This window comes from Carcharhinus amblyrhynchos, chromosome 10, assembly GCF_965287045.1.
Source record: "Carcharhinus amblyrhynchos chromosome 10, sCarAmb.v2.hapA, whole genome shotgun sequence".
Classification (NCBI taxonomy): Eukaryota; Metazoa; Chordata; class Chondrichthyes; order Carcharhiniformes; family Carcharhinidae; genus Carcharhinus; species Carcharhinus amblyrhynchos.
The window spans coordinates 42,264,458-42,279,452 of record NC_137333.1 but is presented as its reverse complement, the minus strand read 5'-3'; the positions used below and the strand labels follow the sequence as shown (position 1 = coordinate 42,279,452).

Below are 14,995 nucleotides of genomic sequence, written 5' to 3'. Positions count from 1 at the left end.
GTAAGAGTTGTAGCAGACACGCTGAATTTCCTTGGCCTTCTAAGGAAGTAAAGGCACTAATGGGCTTTTTTAACTATAGCATCAGTGTGGAGGGACCAGGATCAATTGTTGGTGACCTGGGCACCTAGAAACTTGAATCTCTTGACTATTTCCACTTCATCACCCACTTCCACTTGATTTTGCATGCCAAACATGTTGTGGCATGGGCAGCACATTATTCAGGTCAATAGTGTTGGTGAGAAGTCTAAATGATCTTTAATTATTTATTTACAAAGGATGGGCAGGCTGCCTAGGGGTATGCTTAGGGCTGGACAGGAAGATGGCAGGTCAGACACTTGAACTATTTTATGTGCCTCCCCAGCTCATTAAAAACGCACCTGGTGGGAGCGTGCAAAATCCAGCCCCGAGGGTTAGGGTGATAGATTTAAATGAGGAACAGTGGGATATAGCTCCAGCTGAGCATAACCACTGGCATTGACTGGATGAGTCTCATGGCCTGTTTTTGTGCTGTGTGACCTACATAATCCTACTCAATCCAATAACATGTCCTGTAAATTAGAACGTATTCTTAGATTCTATACATTGCTCTAGTCCTGATATATAATAATCAGCCATACTTTTCGGCAACAATAATGTTTGTACAATACTTTGAAGCTAAAATACATTATTCAAGACAGTTAACAGTATAATTTAACTCATAATGGCTCTCACTTCTTTACACTGCCAATGACAAATCCTATAAAATATGAGTAGGTGTTTATGACGACTTTTATTACTGTCTTGACTATATTAAAGGCGAAAGCACCATCAGCTCCTTCCTTTTATGCTGAGGATTCTGAGCTGATTGCCTCTGAACTCCTCACATCTTTCTGTTTCTCTCTTAAAGATTTATTTTGATAAGGACGGCGGACCTGAGAAGACAGGGAGGAACTACGACTATGGAGACAGTCAGAAGCCCAAAAATGAATGATTCGTTCTGTCCTGAAAATGCCACCAACTGCCATGATACATCCTGTCTGGTGCCTGTTGACAATTTTAACCAGTCTATGAGCCTTATTTTAAGTTCTGTGCTGACAATCCTCTTGGCTTTGGTGATGTTTTCCATGGGATGCAATGTCGAAGCAAAAAAGCTTTGGGGCCACATTAAGAAACCTTGGGGTATATGTGTGGGCTTCCTTTGCCAATTTGGTATTATGCCCCTCACAGCCTTTCTGCTTTCAACGGCCTTTAAAATCCACCCTGTTCAAGCAGTTGCAGTATTAATAATGGGATGCTGTCCCGGTGGAACTGGTTCAAACATAATGACCTACTGGATGGATGGGGACATGGATCTTAGGTAAGTAGACACTTTCACTCTGGTATTATCATAATATGTTTTTCCAATCAGACTAACTCTGCTCATGAACAACCCATTTCATAGACTTGACGTTCCAAGCATGCTTTTGCTTTTCATATATTATTACTATCCAATGTGAGATTTACTCCTTCTGGAGGAGTTGTATTTTGTTAGATATTGCCACTACCAAGAAAGCTGCCATAAAATCTAATTTTTTTGATTGGTATCTTATCTATTGTTCTGGTGCACATTGATAGTGGCTAAATTGGTGTAACTTGTTGGCAATGTTGGCCACAGTGTTTTCGGCATTGCAGATCGAAAACACATCAGACAAGCCTTGCTGCCTTTGCATAAGCCAGCCCATGATTTTCTGTTCAGTTAGAGGATTGCAGGCTAGCGAAGAGAGGAACTTTCAGCCAACATGCCAACTACATCACCTATATTTTACACACTTATACATGTGTGAGTTGAACATAATTAATCATCATGACAATAAAAGTTTTATGCAAATTTATACTAACCTTATACACATGTCTCCAATATTTATTCTTTTCAGTGTTAGTCCTGCCTGTCATGTGAACTGCTGATCATGACAATACAGATTGCCTAAGCATTAAACCTCATTCAGGCACATTTGTGGAGGACAAATTTAACTCACATGCAGATTGAACAGATAGCATATAAAGCTTCATTTCTAATTAAATGGTCAAATATAAATTACTTTAATTGGTTATAATATTTATTTAAAGTAATATGCAGTAAAAATAAAAAAAACTAAACTTCCTTATTATTTATCTGCCCGTGTTATGTGATACAGATCGGAATTCTCTTTACATCCTTCCTCTACTAAAGGCTCATACTAAGACACAGTTTTACGTCCACAGGTTTCCTCAGTCTTATGCAATCTTCATTCCTCTGTCTCCACAGCATTAACAGTGATTCACAGCCAAGTTCCATCCTGCATCTGACATCCACACCATCAAACTTTCTAGCAGGTGTCACTGAACAATAAGCAACAGAAGGAATATTTCCCTTGCCTGCAAATTAAAAGCAAATATAGTTGCAACAAAAACAGAAAATGCTGGAAAATCTCAGCAGGTCTGACAGCTTCTGTGGAGAGAAAATAGAGTCAACGTTTCGAGTTTAGATATCTCTTTGTGATGAAGGGTCATCTACATTTGAAACGTTGGTTCTATTCTCTCCTCACAGATGTTGTCAGACCAGCTGAGATTTTCCAGCATTTTCTGTTTTTGTTTCAGTTTCTAGCATCCGCAGTATTCTGCTTTTAACCAAATATAGTTGGTTATTTTTGAAGCAAATAGAGGTGAGTACCAATCTGTTCATCCAGCCCACACTGCTTTGTTTGCCATGGCAGTCAAATGGGGCAAATTTTCAATTTGCCTCTGGGATCTGAAACTGACATTGCAAATCAGCCACTCAATAAACAGAAATACAAATGGGGTTGCTTCAGTAATGAAAAGGTGATCCATAATTCTGGCTTTATGTCCTGTAAGCATATTTCAAATCAACCCCAGCATTTTTGAATTCGAATTGCTAATCTTTCTCCATATTCTTATTTGCCATGTATATATTTAAACTCCATTTCAACACTGCAATATATTCTATATCCATTCTTTTCCGAGGGCAATGCGTTCTATATTGTCAGAATATTTTGATTAGCTTTCTGCATTTGTCTGGCTTTCTTATTCCAAGATTATGACTGTGTGTAAATTCTATTCTTATGGCGTCCAGCCAAATGTTTTGATGAATCTGTTCTCTACTTTATGATGTAAGGATCTGCCAGTTGTTTCCAACATTTTCTCCTTCATTTCAGATTTTCAGTCTATGAAATCATTTATACTTGTGTGTATTAAATTTCAGTTACTATTTGTCCATGTGTTGAGAGGAGTCATCCAGATCAGGCCAATATTTCTAGTCCCCTTACTATTTTAACAAAAATATGCATCTTTGAAGCAGTAAGAAGGTTCCAAGTGGCACTGAAACATTTAAATAATTATAAATAATGGTCTGTTGGTTAAAGACTGGATAAGATGTTTAAGCTATTTCAGTTATTTCCCAATGGTGACATTTAAATAAGTTGCCATTATGTGTAACTTATCTTCATAACATTATGATTACTCAGTCACACTGAGCAATTGTGGAGGAAATTTAAGCACCATTACTGTTTAAAATCAGTGACAGGCTAGATACAGAAAGAGTGAAATTAGTCAGTAGTAATAATACAAATTGGGGGTTCACATGTCAGCAGCTGGTTTTAAATCTTGCATGAAAATAAAGTCAGACTTTATTTTCATGTAGAAACAATCTGCCGAGCTGTTATTATCCAATCTGCTCTACTGCAAACATCAATTTCACCTCCAAAGAGTATCTCAATCTTGTTAGGAAGATACCGCAAGCAATTAAAATGCATGGTGAAAGATGAAATTCCATTTACTAATTTAGTTACCACCAAGAGCCACTTTTCAGAGGAATGGTTAACACTTTGTATTATTTTCTTGTCTGTTATTTCAGACTAAACAGATTGACACAAGAAATTTTAAACATTATGTTAACCTGCACATCAAAAACTGTACACAAAAAAATTAAATCTAAATAGTGATCTGCCTTGACCTGTGGAAGATGCAAAATTGGCTCAACGACGTTTAATTTTGTTATCTGAAATTGTCTAACTGTAACTTACTTAGAGCTGAAGATTTAAGAAGTTTTAATAGCTGTGCAATTAAATATTGTTAGAAACTCAACCTTCCAAGGGTGAATGTTCAGTGAAGCATTTTGTAATTCATTGTTCAATCATTTCTTTGTATTTACCATCAGAGCTCGAACAAGCACAGTCTTCATTTTATTAGCAAATTCAAACTGTAAATAGTGTTTGTTTCTTGTAACCCCATTAAACATTTTTCTGCTCATTTACTGCAATACAATTTTAAAGGTTAAGAACTTATTTTGCTGTTTAGTTTTGCTTTCTACATTTAATTAAACATATTTTTGCTTTCCACATTTATTTAAACATACTTTTGCTTTTAGTGTAAGTATGACAACGTGTTCCACAATACTGGGGATGGGAATGATGCCTCTTTGCCTCTTCATCTACACTAAAACCTGGGTCGACACAGATACCATCCAGATCCCTTATGACAGCATAGGTAATTTGCAAACACCACATTTCACAATAATTGTCAGAAGATGAGTATATATTTTCATATGTTCAGTTATGGGAAATGTATAAATCTGAACCTTATGTATTCTAGGCATCACCCTGGCAAGCCTCCTAATTCCTGTTGCTGCTGGGGTTTACGTGAACTATAAATGGCCAGAAAAGGCCAGGCTAATACTGAAGGTAAGCAACTTCAAACAGTATTCAAACTAGAGAAATATTTCAGAGAGCTTAGAATTTCTCTGGGACTTCTCCAAATTATCTGCTAAAACTGCAGATGTGTGGGAGAACCTCTTTAAATTTATTCATGGAATGTGGGTGTCGCTGGTTGGGGCAGCATTTATTTCTCATCCCTGAAGGCAATTAAGAACTAACCACATTGCTAGAATAAATTATGTTTATGTGTTCACTTTGGGATTTCCAGTGATCTTTTTCCAAATGGTTGAGGGCAGTGTGCAGTGGCACGGTGGTTAGCACTGCTGCCTCACAGTGCCAGTGACTCGGTTCGATTCTAGCCATGGCTGACTGTTTGTACTGAGATTGCACATTCTCCCCCCGTCTGCGTGGGTTTCCTCTGGGTTCTCCAGTTTCCTTCCACAGTTGAAAGATTTGCAGGTTAGGTGGATTGGGCATGCTAAATTGTACCTTAGTGTCACAAGGGAATGAGCAGAATAAATACATGGGGTTACGGGGATAGGGCTGGGTGGGATCCTCTGTTGGAGAAACAGTGCAGATTTGATGGGCCAAATGGCCTCTTTCTGCACTGTCAGTCTATAATTCTATGACTGACAGATTAGATATAAGAACTTACAATTGGTTAAGGACAACACAGACCTAAAAATAGGTAATTTAAACTTGCTTATTAGTTTGTGTCAAGCCAACTTCTTTATTTCAATGCACACAGCTAGCATTCTGATATTGACACTGAGACTGAAACTGGGCAAGAACAACTTCCCCTAGTATTTAATCCAAATAAACACAGCCATTAAGAAATTAAATGGAGCTGAAATTCTTTCCAGCAAGATAGCTAGATCATTCAGCAAGGATTACTTCATGGTTCACCGCTGACCACAAACTCTAGGCTGCTAAATCAATTAGACCTCACAGGAGTTTTTCATCTTTTCAGCATAAATTCAATTTATTTCAGTTAATATATCTGGAATGAAGTTTGAAAGAGTGAGGGACATAGAATTTCCACTATTATCCAAATATAACTTCCATGGAAATGCCATAAAATGCCAGCTTTTTATGGCATTTTTGCCCATTTTCTTTAGAAGGGCAACTCCACAAAGATTCAACTCAATGAATTTATACATGATTCCCAAGACGATAAAAATGGTGCATTAAAATAAATAAAAATTGCCGAATTAATGATTTTCATAAGGTGAAGTAGAAGGTACTTGTCTTAAAATTACAGATGCAACTTTTCCCAGTCTCCTGCTGTTAGCTCCAAGGCTGGCTAACTAAAATCAGCTATTTATGTTGTTTAACTATACCTTTCTCTAGCCCAAAGATGTGACATGAGAATTACTGTATTACAGGGCCATAATCCACATCTTCCCATAGAACACTAGAGACTAGAGTCTTGAGAAAATTGAGTCTTGAAAGTTGAGAGAGACTTTCTACGTACAGGAATAGATCCTGGCAGACTATTCTTCTGGTAAAGCAATTTTGCCAGATACGTGATCCAACACAACAGTGCCAACAATAAAATCAGAAAATGCTGAAAAAACTCAGCAGGTTTAACAGCATCTATGGAGAGAAAAACTGAGTTAATGTTTCAAGTTGGTATGATGCTTCTTCTGAATAAATCAAATGGATGTGAATTCTGTTTACCCTGTTATTTCTGTTTTCCATTCCACAGACGCTGCCAGATTTGCTGAGCATTTTATGTTTTTATTTCAGATTTCCTACCTCTGCAATATTTTAGTTTTATACCAATGGGTTCCTATTGTGCTACTTGTCCAATGTTGTAGTATTTAAATAGAAACTTTCCATCCCCATATTTGAGATCAGTCCAGGCTACAGTATTGTTAATTTAATATCAGAGACTGCCCAAAGGATAAAATCAAAGAAAGGAAATTTTAAAACAGCAGCAGGCTAGTATTTGCAGTAGCTGGGCCTCTTGCAGCATGCCTGGTTAGTTGAGCCTTCAGCTCAATTTTTTTTCTCCTGTAAATTGTTGGAAGTGCAAGCTGAGAGCAGTAAGGCCAGGGTAGGAAAGCATCAGCACCATGGTGAAGGGTTGTACCAATCGGAATGTCCTGAGGGCTGAGAAGGAGGGTGAATTAAAGTGAGTGAATTCAATTCAAAATGTAACGAAGTGCATCAGGTATAGAAAGATAAATAAGCTGAGGGAAAGAAATGTTGTATTTTTTGGTGTGAAAAAAAGTTAGAAAGAAAACAAAAATTTACCACCTTGAAAGTTTCCAACTGTAGTTCATTATGTAAAGAAACAAGGCTTCACAATTTCAATTTTCACTTTCTGGGCAGGGAGATTGACTGGCAGTCATTCCCAGTTATCATATCGTTAAAAGAGTACTTGCATTATTAATTATTAGATTTAACTTACTGTGGCAAATTTAATGCTAAATTGTGAAAATGCACCAACTTTAAGAAACTTTTTGGGCAGTTAAGGACATAATGTTTTTGTGAAACTAAGAGCAAAGTGACACAAATTATCAAACAATTTATAGCGATTCACAATTCACCAGGTATTCCTCTCTCACCACAAGTTGTTATCTGATTTGCACATTAACGATGAATGGCTCTGACGTTTACACGGCATTATTCTTTGAATAAATTCTGTCCCAATATCATGACAGTGGAATAACAGCTGATTAAAATCTGAAAAAGCAGAAACAAGAAGACAGGAAATTTGGAAGATAAAAACCACCAAAAGTTTGGCCATTATTTTATGAGAGTTCTAGAATTTTTCAGGGTGATTTTCAGCATGATTTTGAGTGGTTGCTTTATATGGCGAACACTTCTTTGGATAACATTCTAACTTCTCAAATTAGAATGCTTGGGAAGGTTCTTAAATCAAAACGGCAGGCGCACATTGTCCACAACTTCATGACAATTTAAACCTGTCCAAATTGACAATATCAGCAGCTCTCCCCAGCAACAAGGGATACAGTGGCACAGTGGTCAGCATTGCTGCCTTACAGCACCAGGGACTCAGGTTCAATTCCCATCTTGGGTCACTGTCTGTGTAGAGTCTGCATGGGTTTCCTCCGGGTGCTCTGGTTTCCTCCCACAGTCTGAAAGACATGCTGGTTAGGTGCATTGGCCATGCTAAATTCTCTTTTACTGTATCCAAACAGGTGCTGGAGTGTGGCAACTAGGGGATTTTCACAGTAACTTCATTGCTGTGTTAATTAAGCCTACATGTGACACTAATAAATCAACTTTTAAACAAGAGAAAATGGTTCATATATGGTCATTCATTTGTCATGTTTTACTTGAAAACTTGAGAGGCTGATTTGTAATCATGGCCAAAGATCAAATGTATGTGGATATTTACTGAAATTTCGACAAAAAGACAAAAATAAATTATTAACAGTCATCATTATTTTTATGAGTTAACTTGCCAGTAGAATATCCATGTATGAAAACTGCCACCATTCATTTTGAAATATATTATTTACAGGACTGTGGTAATCTGTCCGTATTTGTATGATACTCAGTACCAATGCTGATCCTGTCCATCAGCGACACTTCTGGCTCAGGTCTCAATGTGATACAATATTCAGAATGCAATTGTCCACTTGTTAAAATCTGAGCATTTTGCTGCTTTAATTAGATGGAACTTGCATGGCCATTTGATGGAAATAAACCACAGGATTATGGGGTGGAAGCGGAATGGGGCCGACTGGATTGCTCTTTCGAGAGCTGGTATGGACTCAGCGGGCCAAATGGACTCATCCTTTGCCATAGTGACTCTGAATTTTCTGATTTCAAAATAAATCTTTTCTCCCTAGATTGGCTCTATCACTGGAATATTCCTCATAATTGGTATAGCTGTGACTGGAGCCCTACTGTACAGGGGGTCCTGGGTAACATCTCCTTCCCTGTGGATCATTGGAACAATCTATCCAGCTATTGGATATACTCTAGGATTTCTTTTGGCTCGTATTGCTGGTCAGCCTTGGTTCAGGTACGAATTTTTTGTACAATCATAAATGAAACATTGTTACATCATATAAAATGTGATACAGTTTTTCAGAGAAGAAACACAAACTGATGCAGCTGGGAAGACACTCACAGCATAGAACAAGCAATTAATATTGCAGACTCGTATATATTTGGAAAAATAAGTGACAACCATGTCTCTTTAGAACCAGAAATAGGGAACTAGGAGGCAAAAACAGACCAACACACACACGTACAGAGGAAGTGATGGGCCTGATTTTAACTGTATAAGTGAATGGTTTTTGACTGAGTTAAAATCTGACCTGAAGTATTAGTGGTGGCTGGTTCATCTCAATTGTATAATGGCTACAAAATGAGAAACACAATAGAACCATCGGGTGAGAAGCTGAGTTTGTTGGCACTTGTTTCTTTGGAGCTACGAATACCCCTAGAGTTTCAAACTGCATCTTCAGTCCACTTGTGTAGTCAAGGGAAGAATCGTGCCAAGTGCCATATTGGTGAGGGTATTAGCATGTGTGCAGCCAATGTCTGTCAGACATAAGCAAAACAGACAGATAATGAATTTATTTAATATGCAATGCTGATTTGATGCAAGCAATTTCATTTTCATGCTCAACATAATGTATCAATTAATGCAGTCTCTTAAGCTTGCACAGCTGAACATGCACCCAACAGCAGGAAGAATCCTGCACTCACGCTATTTAAAGCTATTAACTACTTGCAGGTTAATTGCTGGTTGATTTCTTCTAACCGCTGCCATAATTCCACAGCTTTCAATAGATATTTCAAGTTGCAGAAGTCTCTAGAAAGTGGTGTGCAAGATGCTGAAGGACATTTTGATGACTTCTGCACAAGGCAACTGCTCCCAGAAATAGATGCCCTAACATGATTGGAGACTGAGCAGAGGCATGCAGAGCAGAACAAACTGCTGACATTGTAGGAAAGTGAGAGAAGGGTTCTCAGCTGGAGACCATGTCCATTCAGGATGTTCAGGAAGCAGTTCTCCTATGTGACCCTGGGCGAGGAAATGTGTCAAATGTTTGCACTTCAATAAGATTATTTGTCAACTGCAGCAGTCACAACCTCAGAGCAGGGCAAGGATTATATTGTCAATAGATGATTCAATCCCAGTGCCTTCTGAGCACATGTTGAAAATACCTATTTCCATGCAGTGAATCCGAGCCATCTCTATTTTGTTCCACCTCCTCCACCAAAGTCGTCACTTCAGTATCCAAGTCTTGAACTTGTTCTTTTATCTATCGCCATTGGTGCTGAAATGAGCATCTACGCTCATATCCTGCCATCACAATGACCATTTATTTCACCTCCATAACATAGTCCAATGCCACTCCTCCCTCCGATCATCTGCTACCAAAATTTTCACCTATGCTATTGTTATTTCCTGATTTAATTGGATCAGATTCAAAGCATTGGTTCAAGCCTCACTTCGCGGACTTAATCTCAGAGGGAATGCTGCCTCTTGGAGATGTTAAATGGAGGCCCTCTCTATCATCTCAGATGATTAACAGTCCATGTTGTTTTTTGAAAAACCGAAATAGAAATTTAACCAGCACCACAAAAAGTGATTATCCAGTCATTTATCTCGTTGCTATCTGCAATATAACAGGAAATATATTTCGAAATGATTTCATTCGCTGTGAAGCATTTTGGGGCATTTTCAGTTGGTGAGAAGTATTATATAAATACTCATTATTTCAAATGCATTTTGTAATTCATGCGGTGCCTGCTCTACACTTTTAGGTTGGGATCATCTGCAAACTTTATCAATTTGCTTTGTAATTCTGAATTGAGAATATTTGCAAGTGAGATACAGTACTAATCTCATCTCCCTGGGCCAACTCGATCAGTATTGCATCCCCATTCCAAAATAACTCCTGTTTTCCTCAGTTTGGGCCTCTTTTATCTGAGGTTTATTGTGAAAGCCTAGAACACAAAGTTTAACCAAGCAACTTTTGTGTAAGAATTAATCCAATGCCTTCAGGAGTCTAAGTCAGTGGTTTCCAATCTTTCATATATCATGGCACACCTCTATAATTAAAATAAATCGAGGCACATTTCTATTTTCTCTGATTTCTTCTCTTATGGAACTTCATTTTTAACATCTCCCTGACTTCTCTTTTTTTTAAAACGTCTCCCTTTCTCATTTTTCCCAGGGTTTTTGCTCCTTTTTTTGAGTTTTTGCAGTTCACAAGGGATGTCAATACCCAACAACAATTCCACTAAATTATTCTTGGTGCTTGTTTAATGGCTCACACCCTGCCCCACCTCATTCCCTTTTTCTGGTTCTACTAAGAGACTTGTTACACATCTCTTTTTTCAGTTCTGAAGGTACGAGCCTAGAAAATAGATTGCCTACTCTTTCTGTGTTTTCATTTCAGACTTCCATATTTGCTATTTATTTTTCAGAGGCAAATTCAGGATTCGTAGTAAGATATAATAGCAAATTACTGTGGATGCTGGAATCTGAAACCAAAAGAGAAAATGCCTTTCAGCTTTGACAAAGGGCCATCTGGACTTGAAATGTCAGCTCTTTTCTCTCCTAATAGATGCTACCAGACCTGCTGAGATTTTCCAGCACTTTTTCTTTGGTTTATAGTTATCAAAAACTAACCAAAACAAATTCTAATTTTTAAACTTAATGCTCAGTCAAATTCCTCTGATGAAATCTTCAGTCAAAATTAAGTCGCTAACTTGCTACTTAAAAGTCAAGAGTTCATTACCTAATTAGCATGCTTATGATCCTTGTCACAATAAATGCTTAATTTTAAAAAGTATATGATCCAATAACAAGGGAATGTTTGTGTTTTTAATGATTTTTTTGGTTTGTATTTGTTCATGTACACTTAACATAGGTTTGTCAAACTACCATACAGTTTTAACTTCATTTTATATGCATTGTGTTTAACAAAAGCAGAAAATAGAAGCAAATTAAACAATTGAACTGAAAAATTGCTGATATGTTATCCCTCAACTCAATTTAAGGGAACAAAGCTCGTAACACATTTCTTCATTCTGTAATTTCAATGTGTATCTTGTTTTCAACCAGCAACTTAAAGAAAATTTTAATGTTAATTTTATCTTGCAGATGTCGTACTGTAGCTTTAGAGACTGGTGCACAAAACACTCAGCTCTGCACAACCATTGTCCAGCTCTCCTTTACACCTGAACAACTTGTACTCATGTTCACGTTTCCACTCATCTACAGTGTTTTTCAACTTTTGTTTGCAGCTATAATGATTGGATGTAAGTTTTTGGTTTTTCCTTTGTCTTCAATAAAACCATTGAATAGAATTAAAACTCACTGGGAAGAAGCATATTAGGCATACCTGCACTTGGCAAGGATAATACAGACAACATTTCAGTTTCCCATTTGGACAAACATTGGGCAAACCAAAGCTATACAGACCATTTGCATTGAATTGCATATGGCATGGAGGTACAATGGTTAGCACTGTTGCCTCACAGCTCCAGTGACCTGGGTTCGATTCTGGGCTTGGGTCACTGTCTGTGTGGAGTTTGCATGTTCTCCGCTTCTGTGTGGATTTCTTCCAGTTTCAACCCACAGTTCAAACATGTGTGGGTTATGTGCATTGGCTATGCTAAATTGCCCTAATGTCCCAGGATGCATAGGTTAGAGGGATTTAGGCTAAATATGTATGGGATTGCAGGGACGTGCCTGGGTGGGATTGTTGTCAATGTGGACTCGATGTGGCCTCCTTCTACACTGGGAGTTTCTATGAATTGATACCACTGTCCTTGCACAGAGGAAATATTTAAATTAATAAAGCATGATAGAATGACAAAAGGCAGATTCAGAATGAGAGAGAAGTGAAGGAAACTGCACATTATAGAGTGGATCAGGAACAGGGTATTTGTTAGCTTTTAGTTCCTTCGGCTTTACTGCGGTATGTAATTTACAAAGGTTCATTAGACTGGTTCCTGGGACAAGTGAGTTGTCCTATGATGGGAGGCTCAGTAAATTGTGTCTATATTCTCTGGCGTTTAGAAGAATGAAGGGTGATCTCATTGAAACATTCAAGATTCTGAAGAAACTTTCCAGAGTTTTCAGTTGCTTCCCTTGGTTAGGGGAACTTAGAACATAGGGACACAATTTCAGGTGAGGGGTCGTTTAGGACTGAGTTAAGAAGAAATTTCTTTGCTCAGAAGGTTGGGAACCTTTAGAATTGTCAGCTTCACAGAGATGCAGATGCTCCATCATTGAAAGCAAAATTAGTAGGTTCTTTTGGTCTCGCAAGAAATCAAGGCAGCAGGCGGAAAAGTCGAGTTGATTCAGATCAACTATGGTTGTTTGAATGACAGAGCAGGCTTGAAGGGTTGTACGTTCCATTCCTGCGTTTACTTATGTTCTTATATATTTGTAGCAAACAGGTGATAAAGGAAATCATTGAAGCATTGAGAAAATTTAAAATGCAAACAAGGGCTAGAAAGTAAATCTTTTTGTTTCACACTCCAGCACAGAAGTTGCACTACTGAAGCAGGGAGCTAGGATACTATGAAAAATAGAAAATTTACCTGTTGTAGTTACTAATAGACTTCAGTAGCTAACAGAAGACAAGGCATCGGATCTAGATGGACATCATGAGTGTACTTAAAATGATTACTGAATTCAATCTCATTATTGCCACTTGGAAATTATTAGAAATAAGAGTACTGTGATCAAGGATTGAAAAAAAAGCAAACACAACATCAATCTTCTGAAAAAAAGGATCATGTGTTAATGAGAAACCTACACGCCAGTGAGCCTGTCATCTGTTGAATAGTAAGTCTTTTGAAAGAGGGTAATGGTAAGGAAGGGCTGCTGTACAAATTTACTAGTATTCCAACTTTACTTCACCTTTAAAGTGGCTATGATAGCTCCAAAAATGCTAATGCCTACTGTTCACATAATGTAGCAATATAGACCCTGTTAACCTCTGTTCCTAATCAGACTGAAATATTCAGGGTCAACTCATTAAATCTTTGGGGAGGGCACCTCACCAGAATTGGTGCATCTTTGTGAAATGTAGGAGAGATAAGGACAGAATATGATAGGAGTGGGGAGATATTGGTGGTGACATGTTGTTGCTGCTAAAATGCAAACTGTACAGATGACTAGCTCTAACAAATTACCGACTGCAGTTATGTAATTCTACAGCCCGATTCTGTTTGAAGGTTATGCTGGACTCCATATTTGCCCTTATATAGTGATTTAGACATAATATTCATCCAAGTGTTAAAATCACCAGTCAAATAAGAGTTAGGACAACAAAAATGCTACCACAGAGGAGTTCTCCCTTCAACCCTATTGCCTTTAATGTTAGGATCCACGTTTGGTGTGGACAGAAGTTACATCTGTTTCAAGCCCCATTGGATACTGACAATAGGGACCAGGTCTTCTCAGGTTATTGATCTGATCATTCTACTTCCTGGCTGCATTCCAGATTTCCTTCATGAATAAGCCTCAGGCCCTTTCCTGACCTACTGGCTTTTAATTCCCTGGCATGCACCCGCCCTTAAAATTTGCCATTCTTATGGGTCTTTCTCTTGCCCATCTCTCATTTCTTACACATCACCTGCTTGTGCCTTCAGGCATTTCCGCAATATCTTTGGCACTTGCAATCCAAATTCCTCTGCCTTTCCCCATCTATGGGGATGCTCCTTAAAACCCACTTTGTTGAGCAAGTACCTCCTCCAATGATATGGTGTCCATTCTTGTCCAATAATGCCTGTGAAGTTATAGACTATGTTAAATGTGCTACATAAATGCAAAATGTTATTATGAAGCATATGATGCTAATATTTACAATTTTAGCAAACAAAGTCTAAACATTTTATGTATTTTACTCAGTGTATCAACTTTACAAACGATATGGCAAGAGCAGCACAGATAATGCTTCAGAATGTGCAAACGACGAAGAGAAATCTATTCCAGCCCTTGCTTTAACGAATGGAGGATTTCAAACAGATGAAAAAGTACCAGTTGCTGTCTTAACAAATGGGGGCCCCCATTTAGAAGTGAAATACCCCAATGGCATCTTGAAGGGGGAACTCAGAGCAGAGGAGAAGCCACCAAGTCATGTTTTGGACACAAGTACAAATCTATAAATGATTTTGCTCAATGTGTTCATATGTCATACAATACTGTTGACAAGGTCATTTGGGTTTTACCTTTACACACGTCAATGGATTCTTCTTTGCAAAAAACTTAAAATCTGCGCCGTGTCCTCCTTTATGTAACTTCCCTTTGTCATTTTGTGTACAAGAGGGAAGAATGGAACTGGAAACACTTTCCAGCAGATCTCAAAAAT

General features: G+C 38.0%; 1 protein-coding gene across 1 annotated transcript; it reads left to right on the top strand.

The window, feature by feature from the left end:
• The first annotated feature begins 938 nt into the window (after positions 1-938).
• Positions 939-14,807, top strand: slc10a2 (solute carrier family 10 member 2). Its single transcript, XM_080196930.1, has 6 exons — positions 939-1,336; positions 4,382-4,500; positions 4,606-4,694; positions 8,495-8,670; positions 11,773-11,930; positions 14,536-14,807. Exons 1-6 carry the CDS (start codon positions 939-941, stop codon positions 14,790-14,792), a joined length of 1,197 nt encoding a protein of 398 aa, XP_080053056.1. The 3' UTR covers positions 14,793-14,807.
• The last annotated feature ends 188 nt before the right edge of the window (positions 14,808-14,995 follow it).

What these genes read in the sequence shown, in the direction of transcription:
- slc10a2 (XM_080196930.1), top strand. Translation starts at nt 939, where the DNA reads ATGGAGACAGTCAGAAGCCCAAAAATGAATGATTCGTTCTGTCCTGAA. An exon ending in GATGGGGACATGGATCTTAG is followed by an intron (nt 1,337 to 4,381) that starts GTAAGTAGACAC and finishes TTTTGCTTTTAG; the next exon opens with TGTAAGTATGACAACGTGTT. An exon ending in GATCCCTTATGACAGCATAG is followed by an intron (nt 4,501 to 4,605) that starts GTAATTTGCAAA and finishes TATGTATTCTAG; the next exon opens with GCATCACCCTGGCAAGCCTC.